Genomic DNA, 20,000 nt, shown 5'->3' with positions numbered 1-20,000 from the left:
GGGATAGGGCACCTCCACATCTGAATTCCCAATTCAACCCCTAAACAGAGTGTCATGTCTCTCTCAACACTTAACACAGATCCCATTCTCCAAAGACTGTGGCTCTGATGAGCTGTGTGAGAGTGATCTGCTCTTGAACGTCAAGAAAGGAGAGATGATTCCCAGGTGAGATCTGACACTCTCAATCCAGCATAGTAAATCCATACTGAACACGGCGCTCAATGGTGCAGGCTACCTGGCCTTTATTGGCATAGCGGAAACATATGTTTACATTGCCAAAGCATGTGAAACACAACAAACAAAATGAAATAAGAAATCAGAAATTAACACTCCCTATAAGATCTCATGAATAACAAACACAGTATTCCAAAATGTTTTTCTGTGGGACCGGACAAATAAGTCATTTTCTGTTCTGCTGGTCAGCTTTAGTGGGAATAAACTTCCTCTATCAAGCCTTGCTGGTTAAAGAAAATACATTCAGATTGTTTCATAAATTGAAAGACAGAGGCCTGGATTCAAACACACCACAATGTAGCAACATTGTACTGAACTTGACATTTAAAATCAATTTCCCTGACATGATATCATTTACAGTAAACACTCTGGATGTCGACTCAAATATAATTACCTTTAACAGTTAAGTGCAGTGCGATTTGTTTGAATCCCAGCGAGTCATTATGATACAAACAGTACAGACAGTACAGACACACAGTACAGACACACAGTACAGACACACAGACAGACAGACAGGCAGGCAGACAATACAGAACAGACAGTACAGAACAGACAGTACAGAACAGACAGACATACATTACAGACGAGACAGACAGACAGACATTACAGAACAGACAGACAGACATTACAGAATAGACAGACAGACATTACAGACCAGACAGACATACAGACATTACAGGCAGACAGACATTATAGACCAGACAGACAGTACAGACATTACAGACAGACAGACATTACAGACCAGACAGACAGACAGTACAGACAGACATTACAGACATACATTACAGACCAGACAGACAGACAGACATTACAGACAGACATTACAGACCAGACAAACAGACAGACATTACAGACAGACATTACAGACAGACATTACAGACAGACAGACAGACAGACAGACAGACAGACAGACAGACAGACAGACAGACAGACAGACAGACAGCACCTCGGCCAATCAGAGCATGATATATTTTATTTTCACTGCTCCAGTTAATGGTGACACTGTTAAAGGATTCCCCATCATTATATATTGTCTTCATTATAAAGCACTGGAACAGTCTCACCCCATCATTATATATTGTCTTCATTATAAAGCACTGGAACAGTCTCACCCCATCATTATATATTGTCTTCATTATAAAGCACTGGAACAGTCCCACTCCCATACTGCAGGTATATTTTAACATTCATTCTTACCCCCTCTGTATTGTTTTGAGTAAAATGAGTGTTGTGTTTTACAGCTCATCTAAGATGTTGGTCAGCTTTAAGAACAAAAGGCTGTCCTTCACTGTGTCTGTGACCAACAAGAAGGAGAATGCATACAACACCCGAGTCATGGCCACATACTCCAAAAACCTCTTCTACGCCTCCATCACCCCTCCAGTATGGATCAGCCTCTTTGATTTTTAGCATGACACCCACTATAGGATGACTATTTGCATATTTATCAGTAAACATTCCCTAAAATTGTATGATTAATTTCAGAGTGATGAAACAGAGGTGAAGTGTAGCTCCACCCGAGAGACTCGTAGCCTCTCGTGCCAGGTGGGATACCCAGCTTTAAGGAAGAACCAGGAGGTAAGACCTGACGACAAACAGAAAGACTATGGGCGTGTGTGTAGCTCTCTCTCTCTCTCCATGTCAGCCAGGGTTGTCGTTTCCTAAACAATACACATCTGTTCCCTGCAGGTGACATTCGTAATCAACTTTGACTTCAACCTGAATCAACTGCAGACCGAAGCAGACGTGAGCTTTGAAGCTCTAAGGTAGGAGTACACAGAACTTGCTTGTTTGTTGATTACATAGTAATCTCTCTTAGTCCTATGGATCTTCTGTTACATGACTGATTGATTGATTGCATGTGCTTATTACAGTGACAGCACAGAGGTGAACCCCTCAGACAACCAAGCCTCTATCTCAATCCCTGTCCACTATGACTCAGAGATCGCTCTCTCCAGGGAAGCAAATCTCAATTTCTACGTGGTTGACATGGACAATGAGGTGAAGACCACAGTGAATACTTTCAATGACATCGGCCCTGAGTTAAAATTCTCTCTGAAGGTGAGAAATAATGCACAAACAGGTACACAGTCATAATGTGTCAGTCTGTGGTAAAATACTTCCCCCCCTTGTGGTAGAAATGGTAAGACAAGTGTTTTCTCTTCTGTTCAGGTTTCTACAGGGAATTTCCCAGTGAATATTGCCTACCTCACAGTCTCACTGCCCAGCGATACAGCAGGAGGCAACCCATTACTGTATGTGACAGGAGTCAACACTTCACCTGTGAGTAAAAATAACCAGTCAACCTGTCTCTAAATAACTAGGCATGGCCCAGGGTTGCTGGTTCAAATCCCAGGTTTGATGGGGAGAATCTGGCAAGAATTACTTTCTGATGGACTTAGTTATATTTTAAAGAGATTGACTGTTGCCCTCTTGTTGTTCTGCAGGCTGGAGATGTTAGCTGTGAAGTAGCCAGCCTCGTCAATCCTCTGAAGATCAGTGAGAAGCCTTACACACCATCCTTCTCCAAGGAGAACCTCATGGGCACAGAGGAGCTGGTGTGTTTGTGTGTGCATTTCTGTGTGTATTTTTTGTGACAGAGAGAGACAAAGATAGGTTCACAGTTTTACATCTAATGATCTCCTCTGAATGCATGTCAGGGTCATTCCTACGATGGTTCACAGTTTTACATCTAATGATCTCCTCTGAATGCATATCAGGGTCATTCCTACGATGGTTCACAGTTTTACATCTAATGATCTCCTCTGAATGCATGTCAGGGTCATTCCTACGATGGTTCACAGTTTTACATCTAATGATCTCCTCTGAATGCATGTCAGGGTCATTCCTACGATGGTTCACAGTTTTACATCTAATGATCTCCTCTGAATGCATGTCAGGGTCATTCCTACGATGCGGTGCCTTTTGGAACTCATAACCTTTGAGGAAAAGGTATATATATTTAAAAGAAAAATAGCATTCTAATCAGAAAAAAGGACATATTGAAAAACATATTGGTCAAGCTCAAGCACTTATTTGTTTTTTCAGGTTCTTTTTATAACCTGTCAGGTGCATAATCCTAACAGGGTGGACATTTGGAGCCCAAATTCAAATCAAATCAAAATCAAATGTTATTGGTCACATACACATATTTAGCATATGTTATTGTGGGTGTAGTGAAATGCTTGTGTTCCTAGCTCCAACATTGCAGTAGTATCTAACAATTCACAACAATACGCACACATCTAAAAGTAAAAGAATGGAATTAAGAAATATATACATTTTAGGACGAGCAATGTTGGAGTGGCATTGACTAAAATACAGTAGAATACAGTATATACATATGAAATGAGTAAAGCAGTATGTAACATTATTACAGTGACTAGTGTTCCATTATTACAGTGACTAGTGTTCCATTATTACAGTGACTAGTGTTCCATTATTACAGTGACTAGTGTTCCATTATTACAGTGACTAGTGTTCCATTATTACAGTGACTAGTGTTCCATTATTACAGTGACTAGTGTTCCATTATTACAGTGGCTAGTGTTCCATTATTACAGTGACTAGTGTTCCATTATTAAAGTGACCAGTGATTCCATGTACATAAGGCAGCAGCCTCTAATGTGCAGGGTTGAGTTACCAGGTGGTAGCCGGCTAGTGATGGCCAAGAAATGACACACAAAAAAGAAAAATACTGCAAAGTTGCTTAGGAGCTAGAAGCAGTGCTGTCATGTCTGTCAACGCCATCTTTGTTCAAATTAGCCATAGCTCTGTGAGCAAGCAAGTTTGAGCTAGCATAATGTTGAACACTTGAACAGGATTTTAACTTCTCTATCAAACATATTTTAACATTTTGAAATGTGGTTGATTTTTCTCTATAATTAAGCCTAGCAGGGTGTACATGTATGAGTGGGACATACAGACTAACAACATGAAACATGGAAGACTAGATAAAGCTGAGTGTTTACATTTATTTAGCTTTGCACTTCTAGCCTGCCCTTAGAGAGCCGTTTTATTCTCTATTTGGTTAGGTCGGGGTGACAGCACTATTGTTGTCCCACCAAAGAAATGATGACACTTCCTGAATGTGGTGTCATTGTAGGAAGGGGTTGTTTTCTTAAATGGAGAATTACAACACTTCCTGAATGTGGTGTCATTGTAGGAAGGGGTTGTTTTCTTAAATTGAGAATTACAACACTTCCTGAATGTGGTGTCATTGTAGGAAGGGGTTGTTTTCGTAAATGGAGAATTACAACACTTCCTGAATGTGGTGTCATTGTAGGAAGGGGTTGTTTTCGTAAATGGAGAATTACAACACTTCCTGAATGTGGTGTCATTGTAGGAAGGGGTTGTTTTCGTAAATGGAGAATTACAACACTTCCTGAATGTGGTGTCATTGTAGGAAGGGGTTGTTTTCTTAAATGGAGAATTACAACACTTCCTGAATGTGGTGTCATTGTAGGAAGGGGTTGTTTTTGTAAATGGAGAATTAAAACACTTCCTGAATGTGGTGTCATTGTATGAAGGGGTTGTTTTCGTAAATGGAGAATTAAAACAAACTAACAGGGTGGAAAGGGATATCAGGGACACTCAGCAAATCTTAAATAAAATAATAATAAATACAATAATCATGAGGGAAAAAAACATTATTGATGAGAGAGAATTTAAATAGGGCTATAAAATAATGAAGAAAGATTTTAATTATGTTATTACTTTAAGGCTTATATTTCTTGTGGAAGTTGATGAATAACACGCGAGGACATGGCAAAAACACCTACATCCACTGAAACAAAGTGTTCAAAATGCAGAAAATTCCCTTTCAAGTTCCTTATTTTTGTTTTTTTAAGGTAAAGGACACCTGACCTTATATTTAAAGCCTTTTGTACTCCACATTTTACACTAAATAAGAAGTGATATTTCCTCGGTACAGAAAAGGCCCCGCATGGTTGGAATTACCCATCTATTGTTTTCGGATTCTTCCAGAACTGTAAGACAGCCAAGTGCCAGCCTATGAAATGTGTCCTGAAAGACATGGGGATGATGAGCGATTTCTTTGTGAACGTGACCACACGGATATGGAACGGTACCTTTGCTGCTGTAAGTATAGATAGACAAATTAATCTGTTCCTCATCATTTACATGCTTGCTTCTCCTCCTCTTTAATGGTGTCCAGACATCACCTCATTAATCCTCCTCTTGTGTTGTCTCTGAGCAGTCCTCATTCCAGTCCACTGTGCTGACTGTGAGCACAGAGATAGAGACTTCTCAACCTGAACTGCTGGTCATCTCTCACAAGCACCTGACGGTACTGGACTAATACATCAAATACATTTCAATACACCTTAATGTTTGTACAAGTTCAATTTGTACAAGTTCAATGTGTTTAGATGACCAGCATATTAACAGCTACACTCCTTGTATTGCCTGACTGCTGGTGTGAAACATCCTGTCTTCTCCTGAACACTGTCATCTGTCTCCTGACCTGTCTGCAGGTTGGCGTCACCATCAGTAAACCAGGGGTGAAAGGGGAGATCCCTGTAGGCGTTATTGTGGGCAGTGTGATTGGAGGCCTGCTTCTATTGGCTCTCGTCATTGGCCTGCTTTGGAAGGTATGTGCCAGTCTTTTGCACTTTATGATGTAAAACTCTCTTATACTGAACTACTGAAAAATAGCAGATGCTCTGAGCTATCCTAAAAAGACCAGCTAGCCTTACCTCAGTATCCTTCCACATTGTAAATATGGTATTAGAACTGACCCTGTATATACAGCGCTCTCCGTAATTATAAGGACAGTGAAGCATTTTTTCTTGTTTTGGCTCTATACTCCAAAGGTTTGGATTTGTCTGCACTTTAACCTCATGGTCATTGTTTGATTTCAAATCCAAACTTTTGAAGTATAGAGCCAAAATGTAAAAATGTAAAAAATGCTTCACTGTCTCAATTATTATGGAGGGCAGCGTAGCTTCTTACTTTGTCATGTTCTTATTGCTTAGCGTGTGTTTTTGTTCTACCATGTTATATTTAGTGTTACATTGATATTGATTACTGCATTGTTAGGTTTGGAGCTTGCAAGAAAGGCATTTCACGGGCACTTGTGCATGTGTCATTAAAAACGTGAAACATGAAATACTCCTGTGTCATCTCTTATTCTTCCTTCACGTCTTCTGTTTGTGTGCCTTTCTCTCCCTCTGTCTCACTCTCGCTCTGTCTCTCCTCCCAGTTTGGTTTCTTCAGGAGAAAGTACCAGCAGCTGATGAAAAACACTGATGAAGACCAGGCGGAGACCGAGGGTCTGCAGGAGAACGCAGCAGCGTGAGAACCAGGCGCAGGAAAGAACCCATCTTAGAAACCACAATGTGCCAACAGACTGAGAACACAATGACCAAAGACCACAACCACAACCACACACAAACTGAACAAACGTGATTTGTTCATACATATTGATCAAATGGCTTGTTAGTGGAAGGGGCTGTTTGGGTGGTGACTTTAACATGGTTTTGGTTGTGGAGTGAACGATTGCTTGGAGTGAACAGAAACACATTGTTTGAGCATGTTAGAGAGTGTGTCTTGATTGGGACCAAAGAGACAACAGATTTTATTAGTGAAGGTAACATGATTCTCTAACCACCAAACACTTCCAAGCGAAGACCCCGTTATGTCGGCCATCTTGGATCCTCCATAGGGAAGTTATTTATCTACGGTGCATTTTTGCTGGCCGAATTCATACTTCAGTACTGGTATTCCTTTTTATGTATGTTCACGGAATTGTTGAGGCCTATTGTTGAGTAAGAAGCTTGTGTAGAGTAATTTGTCATATCAATTGATGTTATTGATATCAATTGTTGAAAAGCACAGTAGTATACTGTAAATAGCCTTTCAAATGGATATAGACAATAGTTTACACATGAGAGATTATGGACGTTATCATATCATAGCATGTTATCATATGCTAGCATATGACGTTCTCGGTGCTTTACATTGCAGTGGGAGGAGTTTGGCATTATGTTGATGCCGAGGCATCCTTATTTGTGAAAGAGAAATTTACTTGAATATCAAAATAATAACAGAACATCAACAACCCATCTTTTCTACTTTCACTGAGGCACTTCCTGGCTTTGAGTATCTCAGTCACTGTTTTACAGAGACAACGCTGTATAATTACCCCAGCCATACAACTGCCTTGGGAGACACTGTGAAGATGCTGTCTTTAGAATATACATCAGATTAATGTAAAAATTTATTCATTGTACTATTTGTAAAAATGTAGTGATATTAATCAAAGAAAGGCAGAGTTATTGAATGTGTAGAAAATAAGTATATTTATTGTGTGGTTTCTATATTAAATATGTATCATTCAAATACTTTATTATCAATAGATAAAACATAACACTTAAACAAGTGTTTTACTTATTCCTTACATAGCTATGGTGAAAATGCAATGTTCGAAGCACTTACCGGTTAATCTGTTTATTTTGTACAGTCATTGTATCATGATTGAGAGAAACAACAGCAACTAATTCATTGTAGGATACAGACGGTAGCAAAGAGTAAACTCTCTGAGATAATGTTTATGACATATATTTTTGCACTGATATTTTTACAGGTGTTATTTCAAAGGGTACATACCACTTCATTCATTACGATTTTCGAGCATTCATTTTTTTTATGACAATGTTATTGTGTTCATTGAACCTTTTGATTTTGTGTTGTAAATATGCTGATGGGGAATTTTATTTCATTAAAAGTTTACATACATAAAGGTGTGAATGACTTCATTTTTGTATTGTTTTGGACAGCTTTAGATTTACTGATACTGTGTGTGATATAATATTTGTCAAAGAAAAGCTCCTAGATGAGGTCAGAGGTCAACTCTGTCCTGTCCACTGGCACTCCTTGCTCTCTTTCCAACAGGACTCGTCAGCTTCATACACCTCCTATCAAAGACAGAAAAAATCCCCCAGTGTTAGCTTCCCGTTGAACTAATGCTGCGTTCATAACCAAGTGGAAGGTGGTAATTACCAGTTGAGAATTCGTAAATAGCAGTTGGATGCATTCATGTGCTTTGAACTCATTGAGAAACGCTGATTGGCTAATGGCCAACAAGCTGCGTCAACCTTAAACCACAGCTATCATGATATTAAACAAATTATAATGTTAAAGAAACATATTAATAGATAGCTTTTTATGACTAAATGTTTTGTTGTTACATTAAACTGCCTAGAATTCTGTTATAGAGGTAATTTCTTTAGTAGGTCCTGTCAGAGATCAGCATGTAGGAGAAGTCTGTGATCAGGATGATAGAAGTTACCCACTAGTAATTACCAGTTGGAGGGGCGTTCAATTAGATTATTCCAAGTCCAATGTGGTAAATACCACCTTCTCACTTGGTTATGAATTCAGCATAATGCACATATTCAAACTGTGTCAGACAGGCTTCAGACAGGCTTCAGACAGGCTCTGGAGCCGTGTCTGTCACTTAACAATGATTAGTTTCACGCAACTCTTACTTAATGAATAACCTATGCCTTGTGATCATTATGCAGAGCATTGTACCAAGTACACCATACATACATTTTGTAAACACTTTACATTAAGTTGCTCTTATACCTGTGTAGTAAAAATGTAATTATTACTATAATACTGTAACAACATTGTATTAACACATATAGCATTTCCGTGATGACAATAACTGGTCATCTGTATTTCAGTTGGTAGATCATGGTGCTTGTAACTCAGTTGGTAGATCATTGTGTTTGTAACTCAGTTGGTAGATCATGGCGCTTGTAACTCAGTAGGTAGAGCATGGTGTTTGTAACTCAGTTGGTAGATCATGGTGTTTGTAACTCAGTTGGTAGATCATGTTGTTTGTATCTCAGTTGGTAGATCATGGTGTTTATTACTCAGTTGGCAGATCATGGTGTTTGTAACTCAGTTGGTAGATCATGGTGTTTGTAACTCAGTTGGTAGATCATGGTGTTTGTAACTCAGTAGGTAGAGCATGGTGTTTGTATCTCAGTTGGTAGATCATGGTGCTTGCTACGCCAGGAAAGTTGCTTTGATTGCCAGGACCACCCATACTGTATGCACGCATGACTAAGTCGCATTTGGATAAAAGATCTGTTAAATGGCATATATTATTATATTATTATTATATATTAGATTATCTGTCTGTAACTACATGATCAGGTGTTTTTACCTTCTTCCATATGGGCACGGTGGCTTTCAGGGTGTTTTTACCTTCTTCCGAATGGACAGGGTGGCTTTCAGGGTGTTTTTACCTACTTCCGAATGGACAGGGTGGCTTTCAGGGTGTTTTTACCTTCTTCCGAATGGACAGGGTGGCTTTCAGGGTGTTTTTACCTTCTTCCATATGGGCACGGTGGCTTTCAGGCTGTTTTTACCTACTTCCGAATGGACAGGGTGGCTTTCAGGGTGTTTTTACCTTCTTCCGAATGGGCACGGTGGCTTTCAGGGTGTTTTTACCTTCTTCCGAATGGACAGGGTGGCTTTCAGGGTGTTTTTACCTTCTTCCGAATGGACAGGGTGGCTTTCAGGGTGTTTTTACCTTCTTCCATATGGGCACGGTGGCTTTCAGGGTGTTATTACCTTCTTCCGAATGGACAGGGTGGCTTTCAGGGTGTTTTTACCTTCTTCCGAATGGACAGGGTGGCTTTCAGGGTGTTTTTACCTTCTTCCGAATGGACAGGGTGGCTTTCAGGGTGTTTTTACCTACTTCCGAATGGACAGGGTGGCTTTCAGGGTGTTTTTACCTTCTTCCAAATGGACAGGGTGGCTTTCAGGGTGTTTTTACCTTCTTCCGAATGGGCACGGTGGCTTTCAGGGTGTTATTACCTTCTTCCGAATGGACAGGGTGGCTTTCAGGGTGTTTTTACCTTCTTCCGAATGGACAGGGTGGCTTTCAGGGTGTTTTTACCTTCTTCCGAATGGGCACGGTGGCTTTCAGGGTGTTTTTACCTACTTCCGAATGGACCGGGTGGCTTTCAGGGTGTTTTTACCTTCTTCCGAATGGGCACGGTGGCTTTCAGGGTGTTTTTACCTTCTTCCGAATGGACAGGGTGGCTTTCAGGGTGTCTATACAGAACTGCACTGCCTCCAGAGAGTTCCCTCGGTGAGGAGATGAGATGCCGATGATCACACTGGCCTCATTCACAGGCACCAGCCTGGAAAACAGAAGAATAAACTTAGTCTTGTAGCAGTCTCTCATAAAGTTACAGTTCCCCACACATAGTCTCACATAGTAACATAGTTACTGTCTCAGAGTTACAACACTGTTATTAGGTAGATAGTTAGTTAGTTAGCTAGTTAGTTTACCAGGAATGTGACAAGGAGAGTGGTGTGAAGCTCACCCCAGTCGATGATGGACACAGATGTGCCTGACAGTGGGCCATCTTGCCCTGATGTCTGTGTAGATCTTCCTGAGTTCTGATTGGGCCATGGGGACATAGGCTTCATACTCCAACTGCACCACCTTCTTCCCCTCAAAATTGTTCCTTGTCGTCCCTGAAATTGGACTCATCAGACCAAAGGACACCAGTCTAATATCCATTCCTTGTGTTTCTTGGCCCAAGCAAGCCTCTTCTTCTTTTTGGTGTCCTTTAGTAGTGGTTTCTTTGCAACAATTCGACCATGAAGGCCTGATTCACACGGTCTTCTCTGAATAGTTGATGTTGAGATGTGTCTGTTACTTGAACTCTGTGAAGCATTTATTTGGGCTGCAATTTCTGAGGCTGGTAACTCTAATGAACTTATCCTCTGCAGCAGAGGTAACTCTGGGTCTTCCTTTCCTGTGGCAGTCCTCGTGAGAGCGGTCCTCGTGAGAACCCTTTTTTTGGTTACTACATGATTCCATATGTGTTATTTCATAGTTTTGATGTCTTCACTACTATTCTACAATGTAGAAAATAGTAAAAATAAAGAAAAACCCTTGAATGAGAAGGCGTGTCCAAACTTTTGACTGGTACTGTATATGAAGATGAGATATGTGTAAAGTCCCTACTCACCTATGAAGATGGAAATAGCACCACAGGAGGGGCCGGTGAGGAGTCTGACACTGCATCCACAGAGAACTTGTCATGGGTCACCTTGACCAGGTCCCTCGGACCCCTTCCTCCTTCCTTAGACATCTCTGTGTTAGGAATGAGGGATGAGGAAGCTAAAAATAAGCAGTCAGGGGGTCATATAAGTAAAACTGAAATTGGTGGAGATAGATAGATTTCTGCTGGAAAAATAAACTATACACTAGATGAAATTGAGATCAGAATTCACCTCGATATTCTGAGATGGTGTAATTAACTATTGTGTGTTTGAGTTCTGGTAGGCTATTGTTGACAGCAACATGTCTCACCTGAATTAAAAGGCCTATTTATCCCCCCCTTAGAGGTGGAATGACAGCAACCTCGCCACCGTCCCTCAGGCTCTTGCGCTGGTCCCCAAGGGTCACATACTCCTGACGCACAGCCAAAACAAATGAATGGTGCACGGCAAACAGTCTGGGGAATAAAGACAATACATTACATCATGAGTTAAACGAAAAATAGCTCTTCGAATTCAACTTGTATGGTCTCTTATTTACCTGGGGTGTCTGTTGACAAGGTCCTCCCACAGCTCAAGGTTCATCAGTTCTGAAAGGACCCTGATCGTCTCTGTGTCACGAATCCCGTTTCCTGAGTCTGTTTTTGCCTGTGTTCTGTCCTGGAGTGTTTTTCCGGTGTCCTGGAACGCACCCTGTCTGGTTGCCGGACGACGTAGCTAGTTGGGAGATCTCTGATTACCCGCACCTGTATCCCATCAGCTATCTGCACACCTGGTCCTGATCATTATCCCTCCACTTCATAAGCTCTGACCTGACATCCATTCCCTGCCGGATCGTTAGCCATGAACAGTATGTCGTGCCAGCGTATCAGCCTCCATTTTGATAGAGTTTGTTTTGTTGTTTTGTACGTCTTGCTTGCCTTGAACTTACCTCCGTTCTCTCTGTCTACAGTCATTCACCCGGAACACTCATTCCATCCCTACCTGGTCGTCGGTGGCTTCTGTTACTCCATTGGATCTGCCAATTCAATCCCCTCAACTCAACTCCGCTGCCCGCTCCGCTACCTGGATCTTTCTATCTCTACACTTAAACTTGTAAATAAATACTCACCTTCGTCTTACTCTCCTTGTCCTGGTCTGCTTCTGGGTTCTACGTTAGAAAATCGTGACAGAACGATCCGGCCAGGAATGAACCCAGCGGACCTGGAATCCGTTCGCCATGCCATTACCCATCAGGAGAAGATATTGGGACAACACAGCACGGCGCTACAGGAGATAGCGATTTCAGTCCGGAATTTCTCTGCTAGCTTGACGAGTATCCAGGATCAGCTCAGTTTGCCGACGGATCCTCCACCACCTGTTTCACCCCTCTCACCTGCCGCTTCTGGAGCGGTTTCCTTCCGTGAGCCCAAGGTACCGACGCCTGATAAGTACGAAGGGGATTTGGGAAGATGCCGTTCATTTCTTATGCAGTGTGGTTTAGTGTTTGATCTGCAGCCCCACTCTTACGCCATAGACAAGGCTAGGATAGCTGTTGTTATTGAACTGCTGCGTGTTAGAGCTTTGGAATGGGCTTCAGCTGTTTGGGAACAACAGGACACCTGCATGGCGTCATACCAGGAGTTCACGGCAGAGATGAGAGAACTTTTTGACCATCCAGTCCGAGGTAAGGACGCAGCTAAGCGTTTGTTCTCTCTTCGCCAAGGAGCTCGTTACGTGGCAGACTTTGTGATTGAGTTCCGGACATTGGCTGTGGAGAGTGGGTGGAATGAGGAGGCACTACAAGCGGCTTTTTACCAGGGGTTGTCGGAGCAACTCAAGGATGAGCTGATCTCCTATCCGGAGCCTTGTGACCTGGACAGTTTGGTCGCATTAGCTATTAGGGTGGATAACAGAGTTCGAGAGAGAAGGAGGGAGAAGCAGTGGGTCCCGTCCAATCAATCAGCTACTCGGTTACCATTCGGGTCAGGTGGACCAGAAGGTGTTAATCATGTTTCCCCACACGGGATTAGTGGAGGAGTCCTGCCGCCAGATCCTGAACCTATGCAAGTGGGGCGGCACGGGTTAACTAAGGACGAGCGCCAACGTAGACATGAGACCAACAGCTGCCTCTACTGTGGTAGCTCGAAACATTACATCTCCGTTTGTCCTCAGCGCCCGTTAAACTGCTCGGCTCGTTAAGTTTGGGAGGTTTGTTAGCGAGCCAGTTTCAACCTCTCAAGAGCCCCGTCAGACCTCATTTTCCTGCTACCCTCATAAATAAGAATCAGAGTTTAGCGATTAACGCTTTCATCGATTCAGGTGCCGATGACAGCTTCATTGATGCCGACTTAGTGGAACAGCTGGGGCTTTCCAAGGAGCAATTACCGGAAGCCATTGAAGCAACCACTCTGAACGGCAGTAGTCTGGCACGGATCACTATGAGGACTGAACCGGTTAAGATGTTGTTGTCGGGGAATCATTCAGAGGTTATTTCTTTTTTCATTTTGCCTTCCCCCCATGTTCCTCTGGTTCTTGGATACCCCTGGCTAAGAGAACACAATCCCTCGTTCGATTGGGTGACTGGAAAGGTAACTAGTTGGAGCATTGAGTGCCATGCTAACTGCCTCAGGACTGCCTGTTCTCAGGCTGTCCCCAGTCGGGTCAGTGAGTCTGCTCCTCCTGATTTGTCCCTGGTTCCTGAAACATATCACGAGTTGGGTGAGGTGTTCAGTAAGCAGAAGGCTCAGTCACTTCCTCCCCACCGACCTTATGATTGTGCGATTAATCTGTTCCCTGGAGCTGCCTTTCCCAAGGGACGGTTATACAGTATCTCTCGACCTGAGCGGGAAGCCCTGGAGACCTACATAAAGGAGTCTCTGGCTGCAGGTCTCATTTGTCCCTCGTCATCACCCCTGGGAGCTGGATTTTTTTTTTGTGAGTAAGAAGGATGGCTCTCTTCGACCGTGTATTGATTATCGGGGGTTGAATGATATTACGGTCAAGAACAAGTACCCCTTGCCCTTGATGAGCTCCGCTTTCGACTCTTTACAGGGTGCTACTGTGTTTACGAAGCTTGATCTACGCAATGCGTATCATCTGGTTCGGATCAAAGAGGGGGACGAGTGGTTGACTGGGTTCAATACACCTATGGGACATTTCGAGTATCAGGTGATGCCGTTTGGACTTTCCAACGCTCCAGCAGTGTTCCAAGGTTTGGTGAATGACGTGCTGAGGGATATGATCGGTCTGTTTGTGTTCGTTTACCTGGATGACATCCTTATTTTCTCCAAGGAGCTTTCCAGCCACATCCAGCATGTTAAGCAGGTCCTGCAGCGGTTATTGGAGAACCGCCTGTTCGTGAAGGCTGAAAAGTGTGATTTTCACGCCCACACTACGTCCTTCCTCGGGTACATCATCTCCAGGGGAGAGATCAAGATGGACCAAGAGAAGGTTCGGGCGGTTCGGGATTGGGCCCAGCCCGGTACGAGATTGCAGCTCCAGAGATTCCTGGGGTTTGCGAACTTCTATCGGAGGTTTATCCGTGATTACAGCCGGGTGGCCGCCCCTTTAACTGCTCTGACGTCTTGCACCAGAACTTTCTGTTGGACTCCTGAGGCAGACCGAGCATTTCTGAACTTGAAGAGCCGATTCACCAACGCCCCGATTCTCTCTCAACCTGACACTTCCCGTCAGTTTGTTGAGGTGGACGCGTCTGATGTGGGGGTGGGCGCCATCCTGTCCCAGCGTAGCTCCACTGACGGTAAACTCCATCCTTGCGCCTTCTACTCTTGTCGTCTTTCACCAGCTGAGAGAAACTACGATGTGGGTAACCGGGAGCTTCTCGCTGTGAAGCTTTCCTTGGAGGAGTGGCGTCACTGGCTGGAGGGAGCGGAGCAACCGTTTGTGGTCTGGACTGACCACAAGAATCTGGCTTACGTGCAATCGGCTAAACGTCTCAACTCCCGTCAGGCCAGGTGGGCTTTGTTTTTTGGACGTTTCAATTTTTCCCTGACGTTCCGACCTGGGTCGAAGAACGGCAAGGCGGACGCCTTGTCCCGGATGTTCTCCAAGACGGAGGAGAGTGGGGCCAAGACTGAGACGATTCTTCCCCAGAACCTTGTCGTGGGAGCCGTTACATGGAGGATTGAGGAGGATGTGATGGCGGCCCTTCGGACGCAGCCCGGCCCCGGTAACGGTCCACCCGGTCGGTTGTTCGTGCCTGAGTCGGTCCGTTCTGATGTCCTTCAGTGGTCCCACGCCAGCAAGATAGCTTGTCACCCTGGCGTTGCCCGGACTATGGCGCTACTGCGCAGATGTTTTTGGTGGCCTGCCATGGGAGAAGATACCCGGAGGTTTGTTGCCGCTTGTCCTGTTTGTGCGCAGAATAAGAGTACCAATCGGCCCAGCTCTGGGCTTCTTCACCCCCTACCTATTCCCCGGCGACCTTGGTCGCATCTGGCCCTGGACTTTGTCACGGGGTTGCCCTCTTCTGGTGGGAACACGGTCATTCTGACCATTGTGGACAGATTCAGCAAGTTCGCTCACTTTGTCCCCATCTCCAAGCTTCCATCTGCCACTGAGACGTCCGAGATCCTTGTTAGGGAGGTTTTCAGGGTCCACGGATTGCCCAGTGACATTGTTTCTGACCGTGGTCCTCAGTTTACCTCTGCTGTCTGGAGATCTTTCTGTTTGGCCATTGGAGCTACAGTCAGTCTCACATCGGGTTTTCACCCCCAATCTAATGGTCAGGCGGAGAGAGCCAACCAGAAGATGGAGTCCACGCTGCGCTGTCTTGTCTCCTCTGATCCCACCTCTTGGTCCTCTCAGTTACCATGGGTCGAGTATGCCCATAATACTCTCCCTTCATCTGCCACTGGGATGTCTCCCTTCCAGTGCCTGTATGGTTACCAACCTCCCTTGTTTCCTTCTCAGGAGAGGGATCTCTCGGTTCCCTCTGTCCAGGCCCACATTCGTCGTTGCCACCGGACCTGGCATCGGGCCAGGAAGGCCCTCCTTAGAGTTTCTGACCGGTATCAGATCCAGGCGAATCGTCGCCGTATTCCTGCCCCCGCTTATACCGTCGGAGATAAGGTTTGGTTGGCTACACGGGATCTTCCTCTACGGACTGAGTCGAGGAAACTGTCACAGAAGTTCATTGGTCCGTTTGTGGTGGAGAGAATCATTAATCCTGTTGTGGTTCGACTGAAGTTGCCTGCAACGCTTAGAGTACACCCCACCTTTCATGTCTCCTGCCTCAAGCCGGTTCTCCTCAGTCCTCTGCCCCCTCCTCCTCGTCCTCCTCCTCCTCGGATGATCGGAGGTGGTCCTGTCTACACGGTGCGCCGCATCATGGACTCCAGACGGCGGGGTCGAGGGTTCCAGTACCTCGTGGATTGGGAAGGATATGGCCCAGAGGAGAGGAGTTGGATTCCTCGGTGTCAGATCCTTGATGCTGACCTGCTTCGTGACTTCTACCGCCTCCACCCTGGCGCTCCGGGTAGTCCGCCCGGTGGCGTTCGTCGGAGGGGGGGTACTGTCACGAATCCCGTTTCCTGAGTCTGTTTTTGCCTGTGTTCTGTCCTGGAGTGTTTTTCCGGTGTCCTGGAACGCACCCTGTCTGGTTGCCGGACGACGTAGCTAGTTGGGAGATCTCTGATTACCCGCACCTGTATCCCATCAGCTATCTGCACACCTGGTCCTGATCATTATCCCTCCACTTCATAAGCTCTGACCTGACATCCATTCCCTGCCGGATCGTTAGCCATGAACAGTATGTCGTGCCAGCGTATCAGCCTCCATTTTGATAGAGTTTGTTTTGTACGTCTTGCTTGCCTTGAACTTACCTCCGTTCTCTCTGTCTACAGTCATTCACCCGGAACACTCATTCCATCCCTACCTGGTCGTCGGTGGCTTCTGTTACTCCATTGGATCTGCCAATTCAATCCCCTCAACTCAACTCCGCTGCCCGCTCCGCTACCTGGATCTTTCTATCTCTACACTTAAACTTGTAAATAAATACTCACCTTCGTCTTACTCTCCTTGTCCTGGTCTGCTTCTGGGTTCTACGTTAGAAAACCGTGACACTCTGATTTGTGTCCCGTCAACTCAGCACTTTTGGCGAAATACAACACTGACATCTATTATAAACGTAAAGACAGCAAGACACTAATCAATTGTAGTTCCACTCATGACAGAGACGCAAACAATTCAGATAAACCTTGAGCTGTCACTGTCATGTTGGAGAGTTCTGCAAATACTGGTTTCAAATTAGCGCAATAGGCTGTTTAAGAGCGTTCATTTGCCAGGCTATTTGAAACCAGTATTTGCAGAACTCTCCAACATGACAGTGACAGCTCAACACTCTTAAACAGCCTGTTGCGCTTACTTCGGTAGTCATGAATGAAGTTGTATCCGCAAAATTGATCAAATTAATGTAGGCTACTATGTTATTACTGCCAGACCCTGGACCATGTGTATTTACCTCCCCAGTCGCTCATCCTCGCAGTCAGCTGACTGGTATGCAGGAAATAGGAGGCGTACACATTCACTCCAATATCATTCTAGCGGACAGACCACTAGATGTCACCCTAACGCATGTAGGCTAGACCCAAACAAATCAAAATTATGCCATAAAGAAAATTTGAAACCACATTTTCCCCTCTATCATGCATAGTTGATATGCCATGCTCACTTCTTATTCTGTCTATGTTGTGTTGCTATTTGAGGTTTAGCCTATATAAACTCTGACTAATATGTATCGGCTGCAAAACGTTAGAAATGTCAATTTAACCATTTAACTGATTATTAGAGGTTAGGTCATTCGATTCGATAATTTCAACTATCACAAAATCATTGCTCTCTTGGCACACCCTTGGCACAAGCACTCAGACACTGGACCAGGTGAGGTGCAGTTCTAGATGTCTACCAATGGAGGGCGCACGATATCACAATTTGAAAGCAGAGCCTTTATGGTTGAGGACGTAAATCTAGTCTACCTGTCCAGAGGTGGCACATGTGAGATGCCACCTGTTAAGGCGTTGCGACATATGGGGGAAGCTATTCACACTAAGGCAGCTCAACAGCTAAGCGTTGGCTAATGTATATGTTTATCTTTAAAAGCCTCTTTGTAGACGGGATTGGACAGCCTATATTTATATGTTTGACCCCAGAGAGCGAGGGCCAAACTACTAACCAATCTATTATTGGAATGGTTGTATTCCTGTGGCTATTATTATCATTTCTTATAGGCTATCTATCCACAGCAATGGAGAACTTAGAAAGATTAACGCATAACCAAAACCGGCGTGTGCCGGTGGGTGTACTAGCCCACTTGGAGATAGAAATTCACATATATTTAACCCTATTGTATTTGTATTTCTTGCGAATAACTCTGATAACGAATATACTGCATCATACGAACTTTTAATGACATCTCAGAACAGCTGTTATGAAATTTTACGCAACTAAAATATTTGTGCAAACAACAGCAAATGAATGTCGTTTCAGTAGGTGTACAATTAATGACACAGGTACAACCGTCGATCAGAATTAAACATGTGTGTTGAATGCCCTCTGATCAACATTGTGTTCTTGACAATCTCTTTACCCACCAATGTCGTCAGTACTCCTGCCCCGAAAACATTCTTTAAAATCCTTTAATGCACACTCACTATTGAGAAACTCTATAGAGTCGAGTTACTGTTCAGGACCTGATGAAGGGAGAACTATACCAAAAAAGATATCCCCCACCCCACCAATTTGAAGACCGCCCACTTCAGATATTTAGCTAGAGACCCTTAAAGATTTTAAAAGAGAGACGGAGTCAGACAGTTTGACAGTCACTCACTGAGCTTTGCATCGCGTGCGCACAGACACAACTTCTCCGCTGCGCGTCAGGACTGCAGTCGTTCGCGCCACTATGCCATCCGTTCCCATGTTTAGGATGCTACAAACACCACAGCTCCGTCAAGGCGTGATTGCGCTTTTCATGTGGTTCACTCACTTTATGAACGACTACAAAGTTCAGGGTGAGTATGCTGTGATTGATTATGTGACCAGTTATATTGTTGAGTAGGGATGGTATAACTTTTTAAGGTCAAATTGTAGGCGACATTGAAGCATCAGCCAAGCTGATCAGTACATGTATCTTCCAAATACCTCATAAGAAAATATGGGTTATTGTGTGGGTTGTGGGGGTTGTGTGGGTTGTGTGCTCATATTTGTCTTGAATGATTGGGATTGTGTCTAAATCAGAATATGTTGGATCTAATGTAGTTCATCAAAACATGCGATCAATCATAAAATGACGCATGGGTAGGCCTAGTCTGAAAGAAAATCTATGACCAATTGGTAAACGGACATGTACAAGCTTTATTGCATAATTAGGTCGGAGATTAGTCAATGTGACTTCTTATACCTCTTACAAGTGGGTCATTCTCCTACAAGCTGAGCTGATAGCCTGAGACAGATGGACTGGTGGGTCCCAAGGAGTGAGTGAGTACACGCTGCTCCTCCCTTGCGTCCTCCGGTGAAATCCCGCTGCATTGGGATTTATTGGTCTTTACGCAATCAGAACACATTTGGCATAACCTGTATTGTAGAACTTTTCTCTAAACAAAAAAGGTGAAATGGATATAGGGTGCTATGGGGAAAAGTTGGCGTTGTTTAAGATTTAGCATGCTCAAATAAGGCAATACTCTACCGTTATACGCGTGCGCATACGATACTTT

At 44.0% G+C, this 20,000-nt stretch overlaps 2 protein-coding genes and 1 pseudogene across 2 annotated transcripts in view; 2 read left to right on the top strand and 1 right to left on the bottom strand.

Annotated features, from left to right (window-relative positions):
* The window catches only part of LOC120044785 (integrin alpha-2-like), a 31,736-nt gene extending 23,755 nt beyond the window's left edge, over positions 1-7,981 (top strand). Inside the window, exons 19-29 of the mRNA XM_038989458.1 lie at positions 80-165; positions 1,476-1,617; positions 1,720-1,812; positions 1,924-2,000; positions 2,109-2,295; positions 2,407-2,517; positions 2,682-2,792; positions 5,221-5,334; positions 5,453-5,542; positions 5,730-5,846; positions 6,458-7,981. Of these exons, the coding sequence (XP_038845386.1) occupies positions 80-165; positions 1,476-1,617; positions 1,720-1,812; positions 1,924-2,000; positions 2,109-2,295; positions 2,407-2,517; positions 2,682-2,792; positions 5,221-5,334; positions 5,453-5,542; positions 5,730-5,846; positions 6,458-6,553 (1,224 nt within the window). The 3' untranslated portion in view covers positions 6,554-7,981. The remainder of the gene's footprint in view (positions 1-79; positions 166-1,475; positions 1,618-1,719; positions 1,813-1,923; positions 2,001-2,108; positions 2,296-2,406; positions 2,518-2,681; positions 2,793-5,220; positions 5,335-5,452; positions 5,543-5,729; positions 5,847-6,457) is intronic.
* LOC120044784 lies at positions 7,576-11,874 on the bottom strand (annotated as a pseudogene).
* A 7,330-nt stretch (positions 11,875-19,204) lies between these two features.
* Positions 19,205-20,000, top strand: part of LOC120044783 (follistatin-A-like) — an 11,185-nt gene continuing 10,389 nt past the window's right edge. Inside the window, exon 1 of the mRNA XM_038989456.1 lies at positions 19,205-19,298. Coding sequence (XP_038845384.1) covers positions 19,205-19,298 — 94 coding nt within the window. The remainder of the gene's footprint in view (positions 19,299-20,000) is intronic.

This window comes from Salvelinus namaycush, chromosome 3, assembly GCF_016432855.1.
Source record: "Salvelinus namaycush isolate Seneca chromosome 3, SaNama_1.0, whole genome shotgun sequence".
Lineage (NCBI taxonomy): Eukaryota > Metazoa > Chordata > Actinopteri > Salmoniformes > Salmonidae > Salvelinus > Salvelinus namaycush.
The sequence above is the reverse complement of the archived record's forward strand: the minus strand, read 5'-3'. Positions and strand labels throughout refer to the sequence as shown.